Source organism: Dermacentor andersoni, chromosome 1 (genome assembly GCF_023375885.2).
Source record: "Dermacentor andersoni chromosome 1, qqDerAnde1_hic_scaffold, whole genome shotgun sequence".
Taxonomy (NCBI): domain Eukaryota; kingdom Metazoa; phylum Arthropoda; class Arachnida; order Ixodida; family Ixodidae; genus Dermacentor; species Dermacentor andersoni.
Genome location: NC_092814.1, coordinates 258,462,209 through 258,485,618, shown reverse-complemented (window position 1 = coordinate 258,485,618; position 23,410 = coordinate 258,462,209). Strand labels below are relative to the sequence as shown.

The 23,410-nt window shown below is 43.5% G+C and overlaps 1 protein-coding gene across 5 annotated transcripts; it reads right to left on the bottom strand.

Annotated features, from left to right (window-relative positions):
* Window positions 1-3,348: 3,348 nt before the first annotated feature.
* LOC126547854 (peptide deformylase, mitochondrial-like) lies at window positions 3,349-23,312 on the bottom strand. 5 transcript variants are annotated; one of them, XR_007602797.3, is made up of 7 exons: window positions 23,060-23,312; window positions 22,815-22,985; window positions 22,599-22,719; window positions 13,246-13,428; window positions 11,837-11,954; window positions 7,303-7,463; window positions 3,349-5,745 (listed from the first exon to the last, which is right to left on the bottom strand). XR_007602797.3 is itself a non-coding variant. In XM_055063692.2 (4 exons), exons 1-4 carry the CDS (start codon window positions 23,237-23,239, stop codon window positions 13,247-13,249), a joined length of 654 nt encoding a protein of 217 aa, XP_054919667.1. In that variant the 5' UTR covers window positions 23,240-23,312; the 3' UTR covers window positions 13,141-13,246. The 5 variants fall into 5 exon arrangements, 1 of the variants encoding a protein (XP_054919667.1); XR_007602798.3 differs by having other exon boundaries at window positions 7,303-7,460; XR_007602799.3 differs by lacking the exon at window positions 11,837-11,954.
* Between the last annotated feature and the right edge of the window lie 98 nt (window positions 23,313-23,410).

The window sequence follows — 23,410 nt, the reverse complement described above, 5'->3', positions numbered from 1 at the left end:
CAATCCCGCATCTAGTGACCCATGTCAGCGTGAAAAAGCTTCGTTGAAGAGATGCACATATACACATACCTGCCAACTCTTCCGAATTTTCCGTAAGATGTACGAATTTTGAGCAGTCTTACGATTTTACAAATCTTGCTTGAAATTTTATGGAAAACATTTTATTTGCGAAAAAAACAACTTGAAAATGTAGTAAAACTACACCCTGGTACCATGCACCGCCATGAGAGGGCAATACATATGCGTGGTATCATCATCGGCAGCTGCAAGGTTGTAGTGACTTCTGTCGTCTACTACGGGGGTCACGAATCCATATCCAGAGCTCGATAGTGCCGATAGCACCTCTAGCGCCCCCGCATACCTATTGCCATGCTGCTGCCTTTGCTTGCGCGGGCGCACGGGTTTGGGCTTCAGTCAGCTTCAGTCGCTGCAGTGTTAGCCTCTCCTTTTGTGTGATTAGCTGCCGTGGTGGATGCAGTGCGACTACAGCCTGTAGCGGCTTCGTAGTGCAATGGCGGGCTCGAAGCCCCGGCAGTACTTCCAAGTGTTTTTGAAATCGTACACGGCAGAATTTCCGTGCTTCGTGCCGTCGAAGAAAGGGGAGATGTTTGGATTCTGCACCACATGTGCCCGTGATGTGAACATCTTGCATGGCGGGAAGTCTGACATCAAGGCCCCCATCACTTCAAAAAAGCATCGGGGACATGTGCGAGTCGTGGACAGCCAGCCAAACCTAGCAACTTTTGTACGCAGCGACAACGATCTCAGTGTGATTCGGGCAGAATGCCTCTTCACGGCATTTTTAGTTGAACACAACATCCCGCTGAGTGTCGGTAATCATGCTGGACCGCTTTTCCGGAAGATGCTCCCCAAGTGAGAAGAAGCGAAATGCCCGTAGATGAGCAAAGACGACGTCAATTGTTCGGGAAATGGCCGCCAACGCGAAGACTCCATTGCTGGATGCCCTAAAATAGCAAGTATTTTCGATCGCTGTGGATGGCAGTAACAATAGGGATACGCAGCTTTACCCTATTGTTGCGACATATTTCATTAATGGAACGAGTAGAGTCGAAAACCACCTTCTTTGCCTCGGGACAATACAAGGGGAAGCGACGGGTCACAAGATTGCAAATCTGGTTCTGGACGAGATGAAGTCTCGGAATTTGCCTGTTGGAAACCTGTTGGCTATGTGTTCGGACAATGCCAATGTTGTGATCAGCAAGAAAAGTTTCTATTGTATTGAGAGAGGCTCAACCAGGTTTGATAGGGGTTGGTTGCTCGTGCCATCTCATCAACTTGGCTGCCCTAAAAGGAGCTTCATGGCCTTCCTGTAAAGGTTGACGAGGCTTTGGTTGACGTTTTTTTTTACCTAGAGAAAAGCTAGAAATGGAAAGATCAACTTAAAGAGTTCCAAAAATTGCACGACGCCGAGGTCAGAAAGATGTTGAAGCATTCGTTGGCTGTCGTTGAAAAAGTGTTTCAAGAGGCTGCTCGACCAGTCGAAACCACTACTCAGCTTTTTTTTTTTATCTGAAACAAAGTAGTGCAACAAGCAGAGCTTGTTTTTAGTCATACCAATTCCGAAGACTTCCTCACAAACCCCCAAGAACCCTGTACTGACCCCAAAGTCTGCTACACATCTTCACAAGACTGCTGCAGGCCTTGGGAAAAAAATACCGATGGCGATGAACTCTCGCTAAACAGGAAAGGAGGTCATTCTGGATCTCAAGCAAAAAGACTGAAACTTCCTACGAAGGATTCTGGGGAAGCCAGCCACGTGACCCGTGAGGAGCGGCTGTTTTATTTTTTGTCATCGGAGCTAAACAGGGCATGCTGTCTTTTTCTCCAAAATGTTATACCGCTTTTTGAGAAGGCAAACTGCCTTATTCAGGCACAGGCTCCTCAGATTCATGTACTGAGGGGCCTCTTGAACTGCCTTTTCGAGGATCTCCCGACTAGATTTGTGCACCCAGGTGTCGTAAAGGCATGTCATTCATTGCTGAAAGTTAGCTATGGAGCTGCGGAGAACCAGAAAGGTGATGAAGACATTCATTGGCAGCACAACCTACTCTGTGGTTGAGACACTGAGCTGCATTGAGAGAGAGTTCTTCTCTACTGTACGTCTGTACTAGAAGACATCAATCTCAAGATGGCTGAAGGTGCTCAAGTACAAGCTCTGGAAACTGCTTCATTCAACAGTGTACATCATTTTATTATGGCGTTCCCTGCCATCCTACCCCGGCAAGGTGGCGAACCAAAAGAAGAAGCAATCGACGCACTTGAAGTCTAGTTTGCCAACTTGCGAGCATATCAGGTTCCAGCCGACATATTGAATGAGCCAAGGTGCGACGTGCAGTGGTCGCAATTCGGAAGCGTTCGAAGTGTCGACGGATTGCTCAGGTTCCACAGAATTTCAATGGTTATGCTGGGTATTCTCTCCATTCCCCACAGCAATGCTGAATGTGAGAGAATATTCAGCACTGTGAACAAAACTCGGAGTTTCGCTCATCTGTGTGTGAGAAAACAATCGAAAGTCTGCTGATGGTCAACGGGCACCAGAGTGGTACTTGCTTTGAGCAAACCTATACGGAGAAGTTTCTGAGGCAGGTGAACTCGGCAACAGCAAAACCATTGCAAAAATAAATTGTGCCCCTGTGGACTTTTCGCTCTTTACTCTCCAAGACACCGATTTCACTTGCGGTTGTGAAAACGTGAGGAAGCTTGCCGCAAAAGGTAAACCCCCTTAAAAAAAAAGAAAGTGCTGCCGCACCGCATTGGGTCATGTAGTGTTCCCTGCTTAAGTGACTTGTATCTAGCCAACCATGACCAGGTTCTTGATGAGCGCCTGAAAAATAACACCGATGTCGTGAAAGTGTTCAGATTTGTTGACAATTTTTTAATTACTTTGAATAACGAATCAGATAATTTTGACTAGGGTGGTTTCAAAAACCGCAACCTCGTTCCCTGAAGTGTAGTCTCCTTTGTTGTTGATGCATGAAGTGCCCGTAGGCAATTTCATAAGGTTTTTAGACTTGGGACTGTACTTTTCACCACAAAAAGTCTGCTGGAATTATCAGCCAAGAGGCAATAAGCCAGTCCTACCATTTCATTCTGCTCATTTAAAACTTGTAAGACACACAGTAGTAACATCGTGTTTCAACAATTCTCTCATGAAGTCATGTGACCACAAAGTGGAAACCAGTTTCAGAGATCATGCCAAGTGCCTGGCAGTTTCTGGTAACCCAATGCGTACGACACTCACCTCTGCCTCGGAAGGCTTGAGCAGGAAGTGTAAAAACGCATCGAAGAGAAGCAGTACCAGTGCTAGAGCAAAGAAAGCTGCTGTGGTACCATACATTCATTTTATTTCACATAATCTCAGAAGAATAGCAGCAATGTTGTAGGTGGACGTGGTTTTCTCTGCCCCTGAGCATCTACAGAAGCTATGCAAACAGGCTAATTCAGAGAATAACAAAAGGAACGCATGTTCTACTCAACATCGCAAACAATAAGTAACCTGCACTCATAACATTGTCTATGCCATTCCGCTTTTGTGCGGAAGAACATATATTGGTCAAACTCGCAGATGCATCAACGAGACTAAAAGAGCATCAATATAATGCCACTAGGGTAATCTCGGGTCGTTTGAGCATTCATTGCAGAGATTGTCCCTGAAAACCCATGTTTGAGTGTACTTCTATATTGTATAGGGCTCATAGCAGGATGACAAGGGAGATTGTGGAGGCCTACGGAATTGAAAAACTAGAGGAAAGGTGTGTGAGCATGTCATCAGTGTCGCTATCTGAAAAAAAGATGATTTCTCGGTTTATCGTTGTAACTATTGCTGTATGTTTTGACCATACCTTGGACCCATGCACAGTTCATCGACATGCATCACTGAATGTTCTTTTTTACTGTCTCATTTGCTTCCGCTTGTACGGTATATATTTATCGATGTGTGCGAAAATAAAATCAATAGTTGAAAGCACTGTCTCTGTGCATCTTTCTATGTCCTCGTTCAGTCGCGCTTACACACCATCATGGATTTAAACCTACTAGCCCGCCAATATGTTTTAATCGAATGCACAGGATGTCCATTAATTGTCCTCTCTGGGACATTCTGGGATCAATATTTGGATGTTACATATTCTACTGTTTCCAGAAATTATGAGTGCATGTGGCATTTAAAGGCACATAGCCTTAAATATAAAGAATTGTCTTTTTCAAGTTTGTACATTTCTTCATACATGTGCGAACTTTAATCACCCTAATGTACTCTCCATGAGATGTAATTCACTTGCCTTCCTGGCTTTTTCCGACTTCAGGCTTACGGCTTTCAGTGCTTGTTCTTTCCCTCTTTATATGTATACCTATGAAATTTTGGAAACACTGGAAACAGTGTTGTGAGGGTGGAAGCACACACACCTACCTACACAGCACTGACTGTATGGCAGTTCCTAACATAAAACAGAACAATGGATTTTGCTCTCCATGATTCAATTCCAATCCTGAAACAAGAACTTAAAGATGCTTTTAGGACGAGGAACAGTTAAAGAAACAAACGACAAAAACACTGAAGGCCATCATCCTGTAACAGTTCTAGAACAGAAATGAGTAATAGAAAAGGCAATCAGGCAAGTTCAGTGCATATCAGGGAGTTTTCTGAAGGTGACAAAAGTTTAGAAATGTTGAGACAGGAAAATGAACTTTTAAACCATTCTTAGTGTTTTTGGATTCATCATCCTAAGTGTGACACCAATTTCATGCTGAATAATTGACTATAAATTGGACAATATAGTTTACAACAGTTAAACTTTCAAAATGTAATCTTTATTGCATGTACACTTCCCACTTAAAATGAACACATCATAATTAAAACACATCTTCACAGGTACTATTAAAAAACTGCAGTAGAAGGCTGCTTGTTGTATGTACAAGTAAGAAAAGCTAAATCAACATGAAAAAGCACTATAGAGGTGTTATAGGTAAACAGCACAGAATGTTAACATCATAAAGTGAACATTATAAAATAAAAATTACAGAATGTTAAATAATGTGAGAGTGTAAAGTTGGAAAGCAGGAAAATTTGCAGAGCAGAAGCTGACAGTTCCAGCACATTAAATAGACTGTCTACAATTTTTTGAGGACCTACTATTTTGTAGTACAAAGGAAAGTCAACCCTTCGAAGCATCGAAATGTGCAGTGGTTTTTTTTAGAAAGCAAGCACAAATTCTTCAAACAGAATTTTGTTATTTGCGTAGTCTGGATGCCCGCAACACTGGTTACTGTACATGGAAGCAATGCTGTGCTGGTGAAAAAAAATGGAAGTGCATAGGGTTTCTGCAGGAATGGTTACTTTGTGTGAAACACTGAAATTATAATAGCCCTCCTAGTACGTAATCGATTGCATAGGTAGCTCTTTTAAGTCACCTAAAATCTCGCATTTCCAACAAGCGCAGTCTGTGCAGTCTAGCTGTACCTTTCTGTTGGCACTGCTGCCGAAATTCAAGGCTTGCACAATGATCTAGTAGGCACATTGTCACAAGGAATGCTACTGGCTGTTGTGACGCCAGCACACATTTTAGGCATCCTGCATCCGACAGCAACCTTTGCACCACTCCCACAATGCGAGTCGCACCTGATGCACATTGATCTGCATCACCATGTTGCAAGGCACCCTTGAGGACTCATTGATGCACCATGTTCGTATGCATGAAGGCAGTGCCACTTTTCAACATGTGCTATCTGGAAATAAGAAATGACCCTATGATGCAAAGTTAGCAGATGCATATAAAATACAAATGCATCAAGTTATCTAAGCAAGATCACTCTCCCTGCGCAAATTTAAGCCACATGATGGAGCTTACAGTTTGGTTTACACCGTTTAGTTTGTGGGGATGCGTGACTCTCACGCCTCCCCTGAGATCTAGTTTTCCCGCATAGCTCGTCTCCTGCAGGGCGGCTTCGCCCGCCGCGTGGCCTGGCGCCCGCGGCGGTCGGAGTGGTTGAGGCGCAGTGCGGGAGATGGCGCGAGTGTCGCGCTGCTGCTATAGCTGCTGCGGGGTTACTTGGGCGCCGAAAGGGAAGGCGCTTGCTCTCTTTGGGTTCGGGAAGCAAGCGGGACGGACGTGCCGTGCCGCGCGTGCGCCGACCATGCTTCTGCGAGACCGTCTCGCGTGGCCGCCTTGGACACCGTTCGCGTGACAGTACGCGCGAACGACCAGGCGTTGGGATCCAGCATGGGGCGAACATATTCGCTCGCTATCAGGTCGCGGTAAGTCGGACTTCTAGATTTGTCGCGCGCCCATCGGCATGTTTTGGGGATAGCAACTCGGCTAGCAGGCATTGATCTATGACAGGTGCAATAAATGCCCTTGTGACTGTTTGCATTACTGTGTTGTCGTTCCTTTGTCCCAAGAGTACGGAGGAGAACCCCATATCTCCCACAAGTTTCAAGTGCCGCCAAAGTAATTTTTGCACCCACTTTGAGAGCCAAATTACAAGATAATGCCTTGCTTGTGGGATACAAGCATGCTTATTTTCATCAATGTGACACACAATCTCCTCACTCCCACCACAATCCAATGACATGTCCTGAGCAGTTGAGAGTCCTTTTAATACATGGCTGAAAATAATTGTTTTGTTGTGTGTGTTGCTTCCTGTGGTTAACTGAAATATTTATTCACTCAAACTTAATTTTTTTGTTGGTGCACTCAGCCTGCACTGGCTGCTTAACTCGCATCTAGTAGTTCCAATGTAGTAGCGCACCAATGTACTATTGGTGCATTTACTTCATAGTGAACGAATAACAGCACAAAATGACAAGGACGAGAAGGTGACACACACATGTGCTGTTACTTACTCTTAACTATTAAGAGGAAGCTTTAGCTCAAGGCTCCTATCTTAATATAGGCGAAAGGAGAAATAATTTTTTTCTCAGCAACCACTTCATTGAATTTGACGAGGTTTGTTGCATTTAAAAGAAATATTCCAAATCTAGTGACGGTAGGAAGTGGATTTCTGAAGCATTATTATCCTTGCTATAAGTTTTGCACGCCACAAAAAACTTGGACCAGTGTGATACTCAAGTAAAAAGACTGAACTAAATAACAGGGGTGTAGCCATAGGCTGTTACATCTTGCATAATATATATATTTTCCATAGAACATCTATCTAGCTGGCAATAAAGGGCCCATCCGCCAAAGCAGCCTAGGTACAGTGAATAAAACACTGAACTTAACTCTTTTAACACTACATATAGAAAGAATAAAGTGATATTAAGCTTGCTACACCTGAACTCACCGCACATTAGCTTGCACAGATGCAGCTTGGGAAAGTTTTTTCCCCTTTGTACAGAACCAGCTCAAGTTGGCTGCAGCATTCCAGCTCAGGAGGGACTGTGGTATGCATGTTGTTCTTTGTTTAGTTGAGTCCCTTCCTTGGGCAATTGTGTGCTTCTTCTGCTAAAAAAAAGAACAAGGACAAATATAGCTCTAAAGATAAATTAGAATCCAGTTAACATTTAAAGTTTCGCAATCTGAAGGAAAAGTCATAAGATTATGAAATTGTGGTGTCAGTACCAATTTCACAACACTAGTGTTATAAGACAGGCAACTTCACATTGAGCCCAGGGAGTAGAGCTCTAATTAAAACAGGTTTACAGCCATAAAATTGGCAAGATGACAAAAATAGACGAAGAGCAATTTCCATTTAATTTCGAGCTTCTCTGTCTCAAGTTGTTTGTTATACTCCAGCATGTCAGTCACATTGAAAAAAGGCAAATCTGGGAGGTCCCGAAGGTGCGAAGGAGCACTGTATGAATTGATGAGCAGCTGATTAAAGTACTGTGAATAGGTATGCTAAATACCATTCACTATGTGCAAGATCCTTTCCATCAAGGCTGTAAGAAAATCAATGACATTAGCATCATGCCAATTTTTAATTGAGCACTATTTGCAAGATGAAAAACTACTTGAGATGTAGCAATGCTTAGAAAAAAGAAAGTCGTAACGCACTATATTAGCCTTAATTAAAACACAAACAGTGGAGCACATGGCTACTTTACAGTATTTATCACCTAGCACTGGTTTTGTGATAATTGCGTCAGTGAGGTGAAAAAAGCACATCCTATAATGGTTCCATAAAGAGCTAACTATATAGGCTGGATATTGGCAACAGAGTGCACAAATTGGCAATTCAGGTTGTACTGCCCGATGAAAAAGAAAATTTATTACATCAGGGTTTAATCTGTCGCTATATAACAATCACCTGCTTTGATGATATGTTATAATAGCCCACTTTGTGCAGAAAAAGAATTAAAAAAAAGTTTTTATACAAGGGAAGCAGAATCTCTATATCGATATAGTCAACGACAGGTCAGGAATGCAGCGGCTAGTTATGTTCCCTGAACGGGAATGTGACATTTGCCAACAAATTAAATTGCCTAGCTATAGTCCCCTCTCCTTTCTCATCCTTCATATCCATGTCATGCACCAGCAAATCACCTCATCTATATGGCCTTCCTGTCCTAAATGTTATTCTTCATATCCAAGTCCTTCTCTGCGCTTTTCACAGATGCTTCCTGATCAAGAAACCAAGAATGTAGTGGCAAGTGTCCTTCCAAAGGAACATGACATGTGCCACTTAAACACCACGTCTATAGTCTCCCTCTCCTTTCTTATTCTTCATATATATGGTCCTTGACTTATCTCAGACACTTCCTGCCCAAGAAACCTAAAAATGCAGTGACAAGTGTTCCTCCAAAGAAACATCACATGTGCCAGTTAATCACCTCGTCTATAGTCTCCCTCTCCTTTCTTATCCTTCATATTTATGCCCCTGCCTTGACTTTTCTAAGATACTTCCTGGCCAAGAAACCCAAGAATGCAGTGGCAGGTGTCTCCAAGGGAACATGATATGAGGCAGAAGATCATCGTCTATATTCTCCATCTTATCCTTTGTATCCATGTGCCTATGTTTGCTTTTCTCAAGACACTTCCTGGCCAAGAAACCCAAGAATGCAGCGGCAAGTGTCCCTCCAAAGAAACATGACATGTGCCAACAAATCTCCTCAATAATAGTCTCCCTGTCTTTTCTTATCCTTCATATTTATGCCCCTGCCTTGACTTTTCTTGGACGCTTCTTGGCCAACAAACCCAAGAATGCAGTGGCAAGTGTCCCTCCAAGACAATATGACATGTGACAGCAAATCACCTCGTTAATAGTCTCCCTCTCCTTTCTCATTGTAGGTATCCATGTCCCTGCCTTTGCGTTTCTCAGATCCTTCCTCACCAAGAAACACAAGAATGCAGCGGCAAGTGTCCCTCCAAGGAAACATCACATGGGCCAGAAAATCACCTAGTCTATATTCTCCCACTCTTTCTTATCCTTCCTATCCATGTCCCTGCCTTAGCTTTTCTAAAATGCTTCCTCGCCAACAAACCCAAGAATGCAGCAGCAAGTGTCCCTTCAAGGGAACATTATATGTGACAGCAAATCACCTCGGCTATAGTCTCCCTCTCCTTTCTTATCCTTAGTATCCATGTGCCTGTGTTCGCTTTTCTGACACTTCCTGATCAAGAAACCCAAGAATGCAACGGCAACTGTCCTCCCAGTCATGCCATGTCCAGCCATGCCCCTGTGCCCTTTCCCAGAAATGGCCACCACTGTGATCCAAGTATCCCGATTGCCACCTACTCAACTTTCTTGTGTACAGGGCACTACTTTTGTTGGAGAGGTGAACTTTCCCTCTTTCCCTGTAAACCCTATTGTTTTGTCAGCCGGCTCTGTCAAAGTGGAAGCTTTGAAGCCTCTTTTCTCGTGCATCATCACGTTGCGCCTAGCAATGCCTTCTTTATCTGTTACATTTAATTTAGCTAAGCTGATGTCATTGTTTTGTTCGGCTGCCAGTGACTCTCTGTCCACACGTAAGAGCCGATCAAAGTTCTTTGAGGCCGGTAACAGCAACGACCCCGTCTCGCTTGCGAGTGCGTCAGCTGACTCTCCTTGCAGGCGTGAACTTTGACACATGCCTTGTGATGTGCTCTCGTTGAGCTAGTCAGCTGGCAGGATTTCCACAACTGCTTTTTCAACCCTCGAACCTAGCTCAGTTTCTGTTGCAGAGTTTACCTCTTTTGCTACTTCTTCTGGAGCGGCTTTTGCATTTTCAGATGAAAGCGACGTGATTTGACGAGCTTGGGATCGCGTCAACGCCTATGCTAAGCCCTCTCCAAGTTTCAGCCCCTCCTCATGCAGTAAGTGATCCGACCGATTCGAGGGAATGCAAGGGTACTGCAGCGACAAGAATTTGGAAACTGCAGCTTCAATCACGAGCTCCCCAAACGGCCCACTAATCTTGACTTTCACCATCAGTAGACACATGCTGTGTTCTTCCACAACCTGTTTAATCCATGCTACTTCTCCAGTGAAGTCATCTACCGTCACACAAGATGGATGGACAATGTCCATGGTGGCGGCAATATCTCGTAGCACCCGGCATGGTTTTCCATTAATATGCAGGTGGTAAAGATATGGGCATAGAAGTTCCGTGTTCTCGTCTCATTCGTCCCCGTAGAAAAAAACTACCCTAGGCTTCCCGCAGTTCGCATAAATATGTCCAAGTTTGTGGCACTTATAGCAGAGGATCAGTCTAAAAGATTTGGATTGCCCTTTCTGCTCTTTTTGCATGGCTTCGCCATTTGACTTCTCTTCGCTCTCTTCGCTCTTTTCTGATGTCCATTTCTCCACGTCTACATACTCTGGTCATTTCGTCTGTGATCCCTTTTTGAACGGAAATTGTTTTGACAGTCCATTTTGACCGTCCCAATTTTTTATCTTCGCAGTCAGCTTTCTACGCGTTGCATACTCTGGCTAATTCGACCGCCCTTTCCACAGTGTTTTCCTCTGACTTGCACCCACAGCTTCAAAAATTGTGGGATGCTTTTGTAAAACTGCTCTAGACACATACATTCAATAATCATGTGTCTGCTCTCGTATGCTTCCACGCTTTTCAACCACTCAACTGGGTTTGCCTTTAAGCCATATGAAAACTCCGGATATCCCTCACTATCCTTCTCGCCTGTGCTTCGAAACCTTTGCCGAAAAGTTTTGGCTGAAAGGCGGTACTTTCTCAAAAAGCTAGCCTTAGCCTTCGCCTACATAATCATATGCATCTTGCACTCCAGGTCTGGCAATTACTTCAGCAGCTTTACACGGCAACATAGACGGCAACCGCTGTGGCCATGTACTTGTAGCGAAGTTCATCTTCTCGCAAGTCCTTTCAAAATTTCCTAGGAACAACCCTATGTCGTTCCCAACTTCAAATGGCTTTAACAGCCTTTCCATGGAGTATGGTTCTGCCTCATTTGATCATTCCAGAGCCCTTTCACTCGTTCGAGAAAACTGCAAACATTTACTTTCAAGGCCAAGTTGCATTTTTCTTAACTCGCGATCTTTCTTGCATTCCGCTCTGTCCTGTTCTTTCTTTCTCTGTCTGTCCCGTTCTCTCTCTCTATCCCGTCTCTCTCTTCTCCTAAAAAGTTCTAACCCAATTCCAATCTCCTCCTCACTGGCCTGTTCGGAAATCAGCTTTAATATTTCCAATTTCATCATTTTCTTGTGTATTTCTAGGCCCAGTTCCTCACCGACAACCAACAATTCATCTTTCAGCAGTATCCTGAAATCCATGATTGCTGTTTTACTGCCTTGGTCCTGCTTGCTAAACATGACTAGGTAAACACAACCTAGCTAACGATCAACAATCCAGCTTTCCTACTGTTCTAAACTGAACAACGACAACATGAAGCCTAGAGAGTCAAAGCAAAAACCATGTACTCACGGCAGACACAGCACCACATCACAAAGTCCGTCTCACCGTTGCCAGCTAGTTGTAAGAATTGGGGTCGGGCATGTCAAAACGGGGTAGCTGGCCCATGCCGTTGTCTGACACATCCACGCTAAGGACGTTGTTGAAGGAAGAAACACGTTCTCATCAAGAATGAGGAGTACTGGGTTTAGTTACAATATCTACACGAAGAGTGGAGAATGTTACATCTCATCAGACTAGCATAACTGAAGTGAAGCACACAGAGGAGCTGAAAAAGTTTGCTTAAACCCCCTCGGTCCTCCCTAGATCCCTAGGCCACGGAAAACTTCCGCCCCCTTCTTCCAAGTGGAGCGTCCAAAGTCGTCGAAGGGCCTGCGTTGAGGGCAAGGGTTCACACAATCACTCACGAACCTTTTTTCACTGAATACACACAAAGGAGGGGAGCTTCGTAGCTTCGTAGACGGGGATTGCCACGCTTCACTCAAGCTGGCACCTCTCGGTTCCTGGGATGACACCTCAGTTAGCTGGAGCGTCTGTTAAACGACCGTGGCGGTCACCGAAGTCCATGAGCTAGGGAATGCCTCAGAACACCCCTTTTCAGGAGCTTTCTTGCTCCCGTTGGTTCGTGAAGGCAACAGAGAACCAACGAACAATACTCAGTCTGCCAAACGTGTCTTGCCTTGCGGGCGCCGCAGGTCTGTCCGAGGTTGACGCAATGTCAGCTTCACGAAGCAATTTGTCACAGTGGGGCTGGAGAGGCTAGAAGTTCACTACCCCCGCTGGCCGATCGTAATAACAGCCTTCCCAAAAATGCTGAACACACTTCTTTCTTTAAGGCATTCTTTCCATAGGCTTTTTGAAACATTTGATGAATTTCTGTATAATTTTTGCAAAATTTCACAGCAAATCAGATATTGATCCTTTGTTCTGTCTGTACATAGATTTGCATTTTGATAAAGACTCAAAATGGGTTGCACAAAAAGTGCACACATAAAATTCTACCTTATCATGCAGCAGTTCAGCTTGTACTAGAGATACATTGGCTCCTTTTGGGTAGAGACAGTGAGAGCAGTGCTGTTACACCCTCTCCCACGTTTTTGCTGACTCACTGCATAAACTCTTGAAATATACCTCATACATATGTTGCATACAAAATTAAGCCACCTTCATTGGCTTGAGTACAGGTTGGTCCTTGGAACTATTATGTTAATAGAATAGATGTATTTGAAGAAATTCACCAATCTGCTTAGTTTAGTGCATGGAGGTTAGACAAAGAGCGTCACTCAACATCGACAAGTCTACATTACATTCTAGTGTACCGAGCTCACTAAATTTCTTTATTAAGCCTTATATTTAACAACTTTCTTTTCCTTAAAAAATGCTTCACCACATTTTTCACAAATTTCCACGAAAGTACTAACATCACTGCTTCAATCTTGACTTGGGCAGCTTCTTGATTAGATGCCAGTAGTTGAAGTGGAAAGTCCGTGAGTCCATGAGATCAATAAAGAGGCTGCCTTCAAGGTGGTCCATCTCATGCTGAATGATTCTAGCTGGCCATCCATATGCCTGCCACTCATGGGCCTCTCCTTTTTCATTCAGACCTAAGGATAAAGCCAGGACAGCCAACTAGTACAGCAATGTTTCACTATTAATACTGTCAATGTGCAATTAAACTATGCGCAACAATTACTTTATGCAAAATACTTTCTGCAAAGTCTGATTCACACTAAATGACCTTGCCCCAGAGGGAAAGAGAAATGCCTTTCAGTACCTTGACCCACATCCTTGTGCCTCCTGTGCAACTGTGTAATACATGTGTCACACGGGCACATTTAGAAGGCATTCCAGTCAACGGCCTTCGAAACGCCACAACTCTATCAACTCAAAGGAGTTGTCGCGCTGCCACACAGCACTTTTGAAAGGCCGTTGAGTGGTTCAGGTGTTTCTCGCAAAATTGTGTGGCGCTGCGGATCTTTATTTTCGTTTTCATGCCACGAAAAGTTAAACAACATTAAAACCATTTAAAAGCACTATAATTTCTTTTATGCTTGTTTATACATTGCCATACATATAAGTTTAGTTTTTAAGTTGTTGAGTAGCGAAACTGCGGCTGCCGTTTGCGCTGCTCGGTGCGGCTGCCGTTTTGGTGTGTGTTCGCACATGTCAAGTGGCAAGAATACTTTATTGAATAATTAATAACACTCATATATAGTATATTTAGAACATTTGGTTTGATTTGTTCTTTCTAACCATGAGTACGTGCACACTGTGAACGAGAGGGTATGTTCGCGCTGTTTCCACTTCCGTTGCTCAAAGGCCATCGAGATTTCGATAGAGTTGTAGGGTGCTCCATTGACTCAATAGACTATTGACTCGGCGGCCTTTGAAACCGCCTGTGTAGCAGCTCGAAGTTGACCTTTGAGTCAACTGACTATCGTTTGGAAGGCCTTCCAAACGCCCGTGTGACACAGGTATAAGCTTTGAAGGCCACTTGCTGTCTTGAAGGTCACACAAAGACAGTAGCTCCCAAAAAGGAAAAAAAAAATGCTTTGCTCTCAATGATTAGGACAAGTGCACAAGTTGTAGCCACCCATGCTTAGCTTATCCTCAGAAAAATTTATGGAAGTACTATGAAAATGGCAAGCTTCAGTTGGGAGGTAAAATATAAGTAAATGAACATTTTTGTGCCACTCTTTGTCATTTTGAGTGAGTGGTTGGAAAGTCGGACATTCTGGACGACTCTAAGCTTTGCAGAGCAAAGGTTACTAGCTTAGCAGCATAGGTCGGCAGAAAAGCAAACACTTGGCCGAAAATATTTTCATAGGCTATGTACTTGCACTTGTTGGCACTCACTCATGTTCCTACTCGTACCAAAACTCACTTGCAATCATAGTCGCTTCCATTCTCACTTACCGACACCCAGTCATGCTCATAACCACATCCACTCACTGGCACTCATTCACACTTGCCAAGTCACCCACGTTGATACTCATGTCCCCTTAAAATCACTGTCACTGACTTTTTCTTGTACTTGTGTTAACCGGCACTTACTCCCTTTGTCAGTCAGCAATGTTCTACCTCACATTTGTGAAATGAGTGCGGAGCGAGTATGCGTCAGTGTACTCGTGACTGAGCATGCTGACCTGTGCTTAGCAGAGCTTGGCAAAATATCAGATCCATGGCATGCAGCGACTGTGAAGGCTCTCTGAATGTATAACCCTTTCTATGAAAAATGCAACCAAGATGTGGCACAGTGCAGGCGAATGCTTACGTACATGCCTACATTATAATAAAAACAAATCACTCCACTAATGGTGTACCTTTTCCATATGTTGTCTCCACTATGGCATCTCTATAGTATTTTGGTAGGTATTGCACGTGTAGTCGTACTTATGACTGTAGCGATAAACTTTAAAGACGTTCCCCAAAAAGTAGCTGTGATACTGCTGTACCAAAATAAAATTTAATACTGTATTTATTAGACTATAAGGTGAGCTTATTCACCAGGATTCTTAGCCTCGAGGTCACCTCCCGCCTTATATGCAAATTTCGCTTTGTAGTGTGGCTTTACGGCAGCGTGCGCTGCAATGCTGTGAAGCCACACTTAAAGGACAAATTAGCACTGCCATGAAGCCACACCTATATAACCCGCACTCTGCATGTTGAAGCTTCCTTTCCCCCTATATTATGTTGGCCATTTTACGTTTCGGCTGAGTTGATAATTCATTACTTCAAGCAATCCCCACCAAATCTGAATAATCTATTTCCTACTCTATATCTCCCTATATTAGTGAGCATACTTTTAAGAGAGAGCTTTAGATCAGGGGCTCTTATCTAAATAATTAGGAAAGGAGAAATCATTTTTCTCGCAAACGCTGCACCAAGTTTGATAAGGTTTGTGGCATTTAAAAGAAAAAAGTTAAATTAAATTATAGGGTTTTACGTGCCAAAACCACTTTCTGATTATGAGGCACGCCGTAGTGGAGGACTCCAGAAATTTCAACCACCTGGGGTTCTTTAACGTGCACCTAAATCTAAGTACACGGGTGTTTTCGCATTTCGCCCCCATCGAAATGAAGCCGCTGTGGCTGGGATTCGATGCTGTGACCTCGTGCTCAGCAGCCCAACACCATAGTCACTGAGCAACCACGGCAGGTAGAAAAAAGTTAAAATCTGGTGACTGTTGGTAGTGAATATTATACTTATGTCGTTCATTTTTTATTAAAAATTGTTGAAAATCGCAAATATTTCGAAAACGAAATTATCAAGTTTATAACACTAACTCAGCAATGAAAAACAATATTAAAATTCTGTCAATCGTATCTAATAATACATCTAAAGTGGAGAAGATTGATGTATTATACATGGATCTGAAATACACCACTTGTATGCGAGTAGGACGTTTGGAAAACCCTCGTAAACAATGTAGCAAATTCATGTAAGATATAAATTCATATATAAAATTTGTCTGCTTTGAATGCTCTAATGGATAACCCGCTGCAGTGGCCTAGCGGCTATGATGTTGCGCTGCTAAGCACAAGGCCCGGCTGCGGCGACTGCATTTCGATGGGGGCGAAATGTAAAAACGCACATGTCCCGTGCATTGGAGGCACGTTAAAGGTCCCCTGGTGGTCAAGATTAATCCGTAGTCCTTCACTACGGCATGCCTCATGGTTCTGATACGTAAAACCCTAGAATCTTCCTCCTGCTCTAACGCATGCAGTTTACAGAACTGTGACATCTGTTCTTGGTGCAGAGCTACGAATTTTTAAACTTTGCTCTTCTATTTTTTTTTTCATCCTAACAAATTTTTTAAAAATTCCTTAAAGGAAACTCGGGCCTTCAATCAAAATTTTGCTTCCAACAGTCACTAGAATTAACTTTCTCTCTCAAATGCAACAAATTTCATTAAAATAGGCCCAGTAGTTATCTCAGAAAAGTGTTTCTGCATTTTGTATGTATTTAAATAGGCGGTATCTGAGTAGGGCTTCAACTAAAGCTTCCCCTGAAGTTTTTTTGGGGGGAGGCACCTTTGGCCCTGGCACCTTTGACTCATAATCATGACCACCTTATAATTGAATAAATACAGTATCACACTAGTAGCTGCATTTATTAGTACACAGCAGCATAACTGGCAGGTTAGTAGACTTTTTACATGTCTCAAATTATTCAAATACACTTATGAGGACACCATTAAAATGATTGGATTCACCCAGCCAGGTGATGGGCTGCGAAGCACAAGGTCGCAGGATCAAATCCTGGCCACGGCGGCCGCATTTCGATTGGGGTCAAATGAGAAAACACTTGTGTACTCATATTTATGTGCACGCTAAGAAACCCCAGGTGGTCCAAATTATTCTAGAGTCCCCCACTAGGGCGTGCCTCATAATCAGATTGTGGTCTTGGCACGTAAAACCCTATAATTTCATGTTTAAATGTTGCACAATTCAGTACCATTTGCTATGCTGTGAAGCATTAGGAGTGATTACACATCTTTGATAAAGAAAAATGATGCCCAGTTCAGAGATGCTGCCATTACAGGTATCCAACCAATTAAAGCGGTGGAGTGAATCCAAGGATTCTGCCCACATAGAATACTTCCCCCAATTTATCAACTCCACTGGTCTGATCATAGCCTCCTATATTTAGGAGGCTATGGTTTGATGAAGCTAATTAGATATGCTCTTATTACTTTTGCAGATCCTAATGCCATGATTCCCCTCTTCCCTTCTGCTTTCAATGTTATAACAAAATTATTTATAAAATATAAAATTTTATATATTATAAATTTTACATTATAATTATTATTTTATTGAATTATAATATGTCAATTTATAAAATTCATTTATACAACCTTTGTCCGTAAAGTTTTGAGAGTGATTTACTTTCTTCTCTAGAAATGATTCCCCAAAACAAATGTTGGTGCGTATGTGTAGCACCATCTTTTCGGGCTAACCTGAGCTATTTATGTTCATTGCTGTGGCAGCCGCTAGATGGCACTACATGTAGAAAAATATGTTGTCACTAGTCGTCTGCGCATTCTACTGTGAGTGAATGTGTAGAGATGGACGTCCACCTCGAACAACGTGTAAACATAAAATTCTGTGTGAAGCTTGGCAAGACAGCCACACAGACGCATGAGCTCCTTCGTGACGCTTACGGCAACGAGACATTATCACGGGCGCGAGTTTTCTAGTGGCACAAGAGGTTCGTTTCGGGGAGAACATTGGTGGAAGACGACACAAGGCAGGGGCACCCTGCAACCTCACGGAATGAAAACAATGTGGCTCGGATCAGGGAGATTGTACAGCAAGACCGCACCATTACAGTCCGCATGCTATCGGATGCTCTCAGCATTAGTAAGACAACATGCCACCAAATTTTGCGTGAGAACTTGGGGAAACGAAAGCTGAATGCCAGACTTGTGCCGCACTCCCTCACACAGGACCAGAAGGACACGAGGGCATCAGTGAGTGCTGATTTACTCTCCAAGGCAGAGAAGGATGCTGCATTCGTCGACAGCATCATTGCTGAAGACGAAACATGATGTTTTCAATACGATCCTCAAAGAAGCAGAACACTGAATGGGGGTCCACAAGCTATCCGGAATATCGAGAAAGGTGCAGCGACAGAAGGCCAAAAAAAAAAGATGATGCTGCTAGTTTTTTTCGATGCCAGAGGTGTCATACACCATGAGTTCATCCCACAAGGGCAGACGGTGAATCAGGAGTTTTATATCCGCGTGCTCCAACACATGTGTGATGCATTGCGGTGCTGTCGCCCTGACTTATGGGTATCTGGACAATGGAGCGTTCTCCACGATAACGCAAGGCTGCACACTGCTCTCAGCGTGACAAAATTTCTCGCCAAGCACAGCATTACTGTACTTCCCCATCCGCCATACTTGCCTGACATCTCCCCATGTGATTTTTTCCTGTTTCCTCGCGTGAAGAGAGCCCTGAAAGCTCGCTGGATGGGGATCGTGTAGGCCATTCAAGATGCCACGACAAAGGAGCTGACAGCCCTGCCAAAAGAAGTGTTTTTCAACTGTTTCCAAGACCTCAAGAAGCGTTGAAAGCTGTGTATAAACTGCAAGGGAGACTATTTCAAAGGGGTGCTGCACAAATGATTTCAATGTTAAATGCATTTTTTTTAATGGACTCAGTCTCGGAACTTTACGGACAAAGGTTGTAAAACATTAATGGTAGGTTGTTGGTAGTCATATTCAGAAACTTAACAATTTCTCTTTTGCTGTTTTTTTCGACTCCTTCCAACTAAGTCTTTGTTTCCACATAGCGATAATATGTACCCCCTTAACAATTTATGCAGTATGCATAGTTAGCTAACCATGATGAATTATGAAAACTTTTTTAAGGCATACCAAAATGATTTTGATGGTTTTTGTACAAATGCAGAGAGTCTGCTAGGTAGGTCCTTGTGATCATTAAGGGTGAAATTTAAGTGCACTGCATAAACTGTTTAATTTGTTATTAGGTTTAAGCACCCTCAAGGCCTGTCAAGGCTTTACGGAGGAGAGTGACCTACAGGTAATATCAGCAATTGCATGAGAAAAAAAAAAAACGACATAAAAGGTACAATTTGACAATTTGGTAGGAATACAATGAGTAGGGAAAAAAAGAAGCTATTACAAAAACTACAAGATTTACAGGTACATGAAACTGCATCCTAGTAAGTAATGTTGTCTAAGGCATCACAAAACAAGGAATTATTGCTGATGGATACAATGTTTGCGGGAAGGCGGTTCCACGCTAGTGACGTCCGAAGTATGAATGGCTGGGAAAATTTATTTGTGCTGCAAGAAGGAATGTGAACCTTGTAAGAATGATCGATGCGACGGGATACATAGTGTGGAATATGAATGAATACATCATACAATGTTGTATGGCGAAAGATTTTGTGAAATAATGATAAATGGGAAACTTTACGTCGACCTGCAAGAGATGGAAGAGAAAGAAGAGTTTTCATGGCCGTTACACTGGCAGTTCTGTTATAATTTGAAAGAATAAGACAAGCAGCGTTATTCTGAACTAATTCTAACGTGTTAAGTTGATGTTATTAGGGTCCCAGACTGCTCTGGCATATTCTAATTTGGGGCGTATTATTCTTTTGATGATGATGAATATAGTGTTTTGTGGTGCAAGAGCCAAGAATGACCAAAGAGCGCCAGGCCAATGGTAATGAGTTCAAAGTGAAGCGAAAAATTATGAGAAATGGATGTGACAGGGCTGTAAAGGGGCCTAAAAGTTGGTTGCTGTAAAGTGCGTTAAGAGCTACATGTAATAAAACTATGGCAATGACTATGAAGTGTGCCAAGGACGTGAAAGATGCACTGTGAAAGAATTATAATGTACTAAAATTGGTCACAGGCTTAAAATTCCAAAAGGCACTACTGCACTAACAGAGCCCTTCAAGCGCAAGGACATGAAGGCATGTGTTATACAAGGACTAGTACCACAGCTGCATCCTCTGGAGAGAGGTGTTAAGAATGGCCTGCTCAGGTGCAAGTTCTGCCAGCCAGGTGCAAGAGCGGCGTCGACTTTTCCTAGAAAGCCACCATCATCCCCTAGCCAAATGGCGTCACTAAGTCTACTGTGTCCGGAGGACAATACGCCGCGTCCTCATCTCTTCGTCACGGGATTGCCGAGAGGAGTTCGACGAACCAGGCTTTGTGACTGAACACGCCACCGCCGACCTGGTCTGCCGTGAGCAAGGGAGGTCCCGAGGGAATGTCTTTGGAGGACCCTTCCCACGCACCGTTCCTGACGTAAGCCCCAAGTTCTGCGAAGTCTGTCTGCCCTCGGTGGGGTCCGTGAAACCGGTGTGGAAGCCCTCCCGCTCAAAGGCGGCTCGTCTACGATGACTGGTCGAACGGTTCCCTCACCTTGGGATCGAGGGAGGACCAAGTGCTTATAAACCGCTGTTGTGTGGCTGCTCAGTGTACTTTTCTCTCGCAGTCATGCTAGACTGATGAACTGCAACGTCCTTGTGTAGATACTGTAAATAAACCCATATTCCTCGTTCTCAATGAGAAGCAGTCCTTCCCTTCAACAACGTCCTCAGCGTGGATAAGTTGGATGACGGCATGGGCCGGCTACCTTCTAATTCATGCCCGACTCCAATCTTGACAACTGATTACGAGCCATGAGATTGAGCCCCCAATCCTGACAGTGTGTTTTGGTTGCAAACTGCTGTTTGAACGCCGAGGACGGAAATTGGGACAGTCGAAATGGACCGCGGAAACCATTCCCGTTCAAAAAGGGTTCGCAGACTAGACGATCGGAGCCTGTAGACGTGGAGGAAAAGCCCTCAGAAAAGAGCGTGGAGAAATCAAACGGGAGAACATTACCAAAAGAGCAGAAAAGAAAATTCGAATCTTTCAGACCAATCCGCTGTTATAAATGCCACAAACTGGGACATATAGCTATAAACTGTGGGAAGCCTAGCATAGTTTTCTCCTACGTGGATGAAAAGACGAGAATATGGAACTTTTAAGTCCATATCTTCACGGCCTGCAAGTTAATGGCAAACCATGCCGGGTGCTAAGAGACAGTGCCGCCACGCTGGACATTGTCCATCCGTCTTACGTGACAGTAGATGACTTCACCGGAGAAGTAGCATGGATCAAACAGGTTGTAGAAGAACACAGCGTGTGTCTGCCCATGGCCAAAGTCAAAATCAGTGGGCCATTCAGGGAGCTAGAGACTGAGGCTGCAGTTTCCAAATTTTTGTCACTGCAGTACCCTTACATCTTTTCGAATCGTTCGAATCAGTTACTGCGTGACAAAGGGCTTAAATTGGGAGAGGGCGTAGTACAGACATTGACGCGAGGCCAAGCTCATAAGATCGCGTCGCTTTCGGCTGAAAATGCACAAGCTGCTCCAGCGGAAGCAGAAAAGGGGATAACTTCAATACCCGAATCCGAGCTAGGCCCTAGGGAAAAAAATACAGTTGAGGAAAGCCTGCCAGCTGACCAGCTCAATGAGAGCGTATCGCCAGGGAGTCAAAGTTCACCCCTGCAGGAAGAGCCCGCTGATGCACTCGCAAGCGAGACAGAGTCATTGTTATTACCGGCCTCAAAGAACTTTGATCAGCTCTTACGTGTGGATAGAGAGTCACTGGCAGCCGAGCAAAAGAATGATGACAGCTTAGCTAAATTACATCACACAGCTAAAGAAGGCATTGCTAGGCGCAACGCGACGATACATGAGAGAGGAGGATTGTTCTATCGGCACTGCAGAGATTGAAAGGGTAGGATTTTAGATCAGTTAGTCGTACCTACTAAGTACAGGGAGGACCTTTTGAGTCTCTGTCATGGAAATGGGTGGTCCGGCCACCTAGGTATAAACAAATCAAAGGAAAGATTGCTTATGGAATACTACTGGCCTGGCTGTTTCAAAGACGTAGAAAACTATGTTGGCTGTCCTGGATAGTGATGGGGGTAGGACAGAGCAGTTCTATACGAAGAGCATTTTATTGTTCACCAAAGAAATAAGCCTGGTGTTCCCAGATTGTTTGTTCTGCCAGTTAAGCCTCTTGATGAGTACCTGGCCAGCCCATACAACTTAAGCAATCTGCAACAACGCACAACGCGATCGACTGGATATGTCTAGCGCACCTTCAAAAAATAAACTGGCTGTATTCTAAGCACCCAAGCTTGAGTGGGTTTGTTTGATGAGACTTCAGAGATTTAGTTGAATAAAACTGTATTACTTCTGTTTTGCTATATATGTATACCTGAAAATTTATTTACCTGAAACCTTCACTTCATAGTATCTCGGCACATCTGCAGTGAAACCTCGGATGCTCTCGCAGCCTTCAGGGAATACGAGCCTCTGATTGTTTATAACTTCCATAGTAGGATTGATGAACACCTGCAAATATAATATGAGCAAAGGCAGATAGAACGATCATTAGTTAGGCCGAAAAAGCCAGATTAAAGATAGCACGTAGCAATTCGTATGGCCACCTTCAGTGGAAAAGGCTGGTAAACACGTGTCTTTGCTTCTTCCGCTTGGGCCAGCTTCATGTATTTCATGGGGAACTCCATCATTATAATCCTCAGTGGACAACCCACTTGAGGTGCTGATATGCCCGTCGAATAACTTTTATTCATGACAATCCGCATTACATTAATTATCTGAAACAAGAAAGGACAAGTTAGATGAACATGATTTAAACACACACACCCTAACGACTCCGTCAAATAGTTACGTTTTGAACTTCAGCGCTGGTGACCTTTACCAGGTCGACTGCCTCTGCGCGAGTTCGCAGTACAGGATCTCCAACCTGACACATAAATTCATACGGTGGAGAGAGATTAACATCTGCTCCATAGTTCCTGAGTTTACTTATGTGCCGAGAACAAGATTCAAGGATTTTTTTAAATGTCATTCCACGCGACTGACAAACGGCGCTGATTAAAACACACGTGAGAAACACGATGATACCAGACGAAAAAAAACTGATGATGATAGAAGATAAGAGTAAACTATGATAATGTTTGATATTTTTTTATGTTATAACAACGTTAACGCTTAAATGTACTAAAATATTCTTTTAATA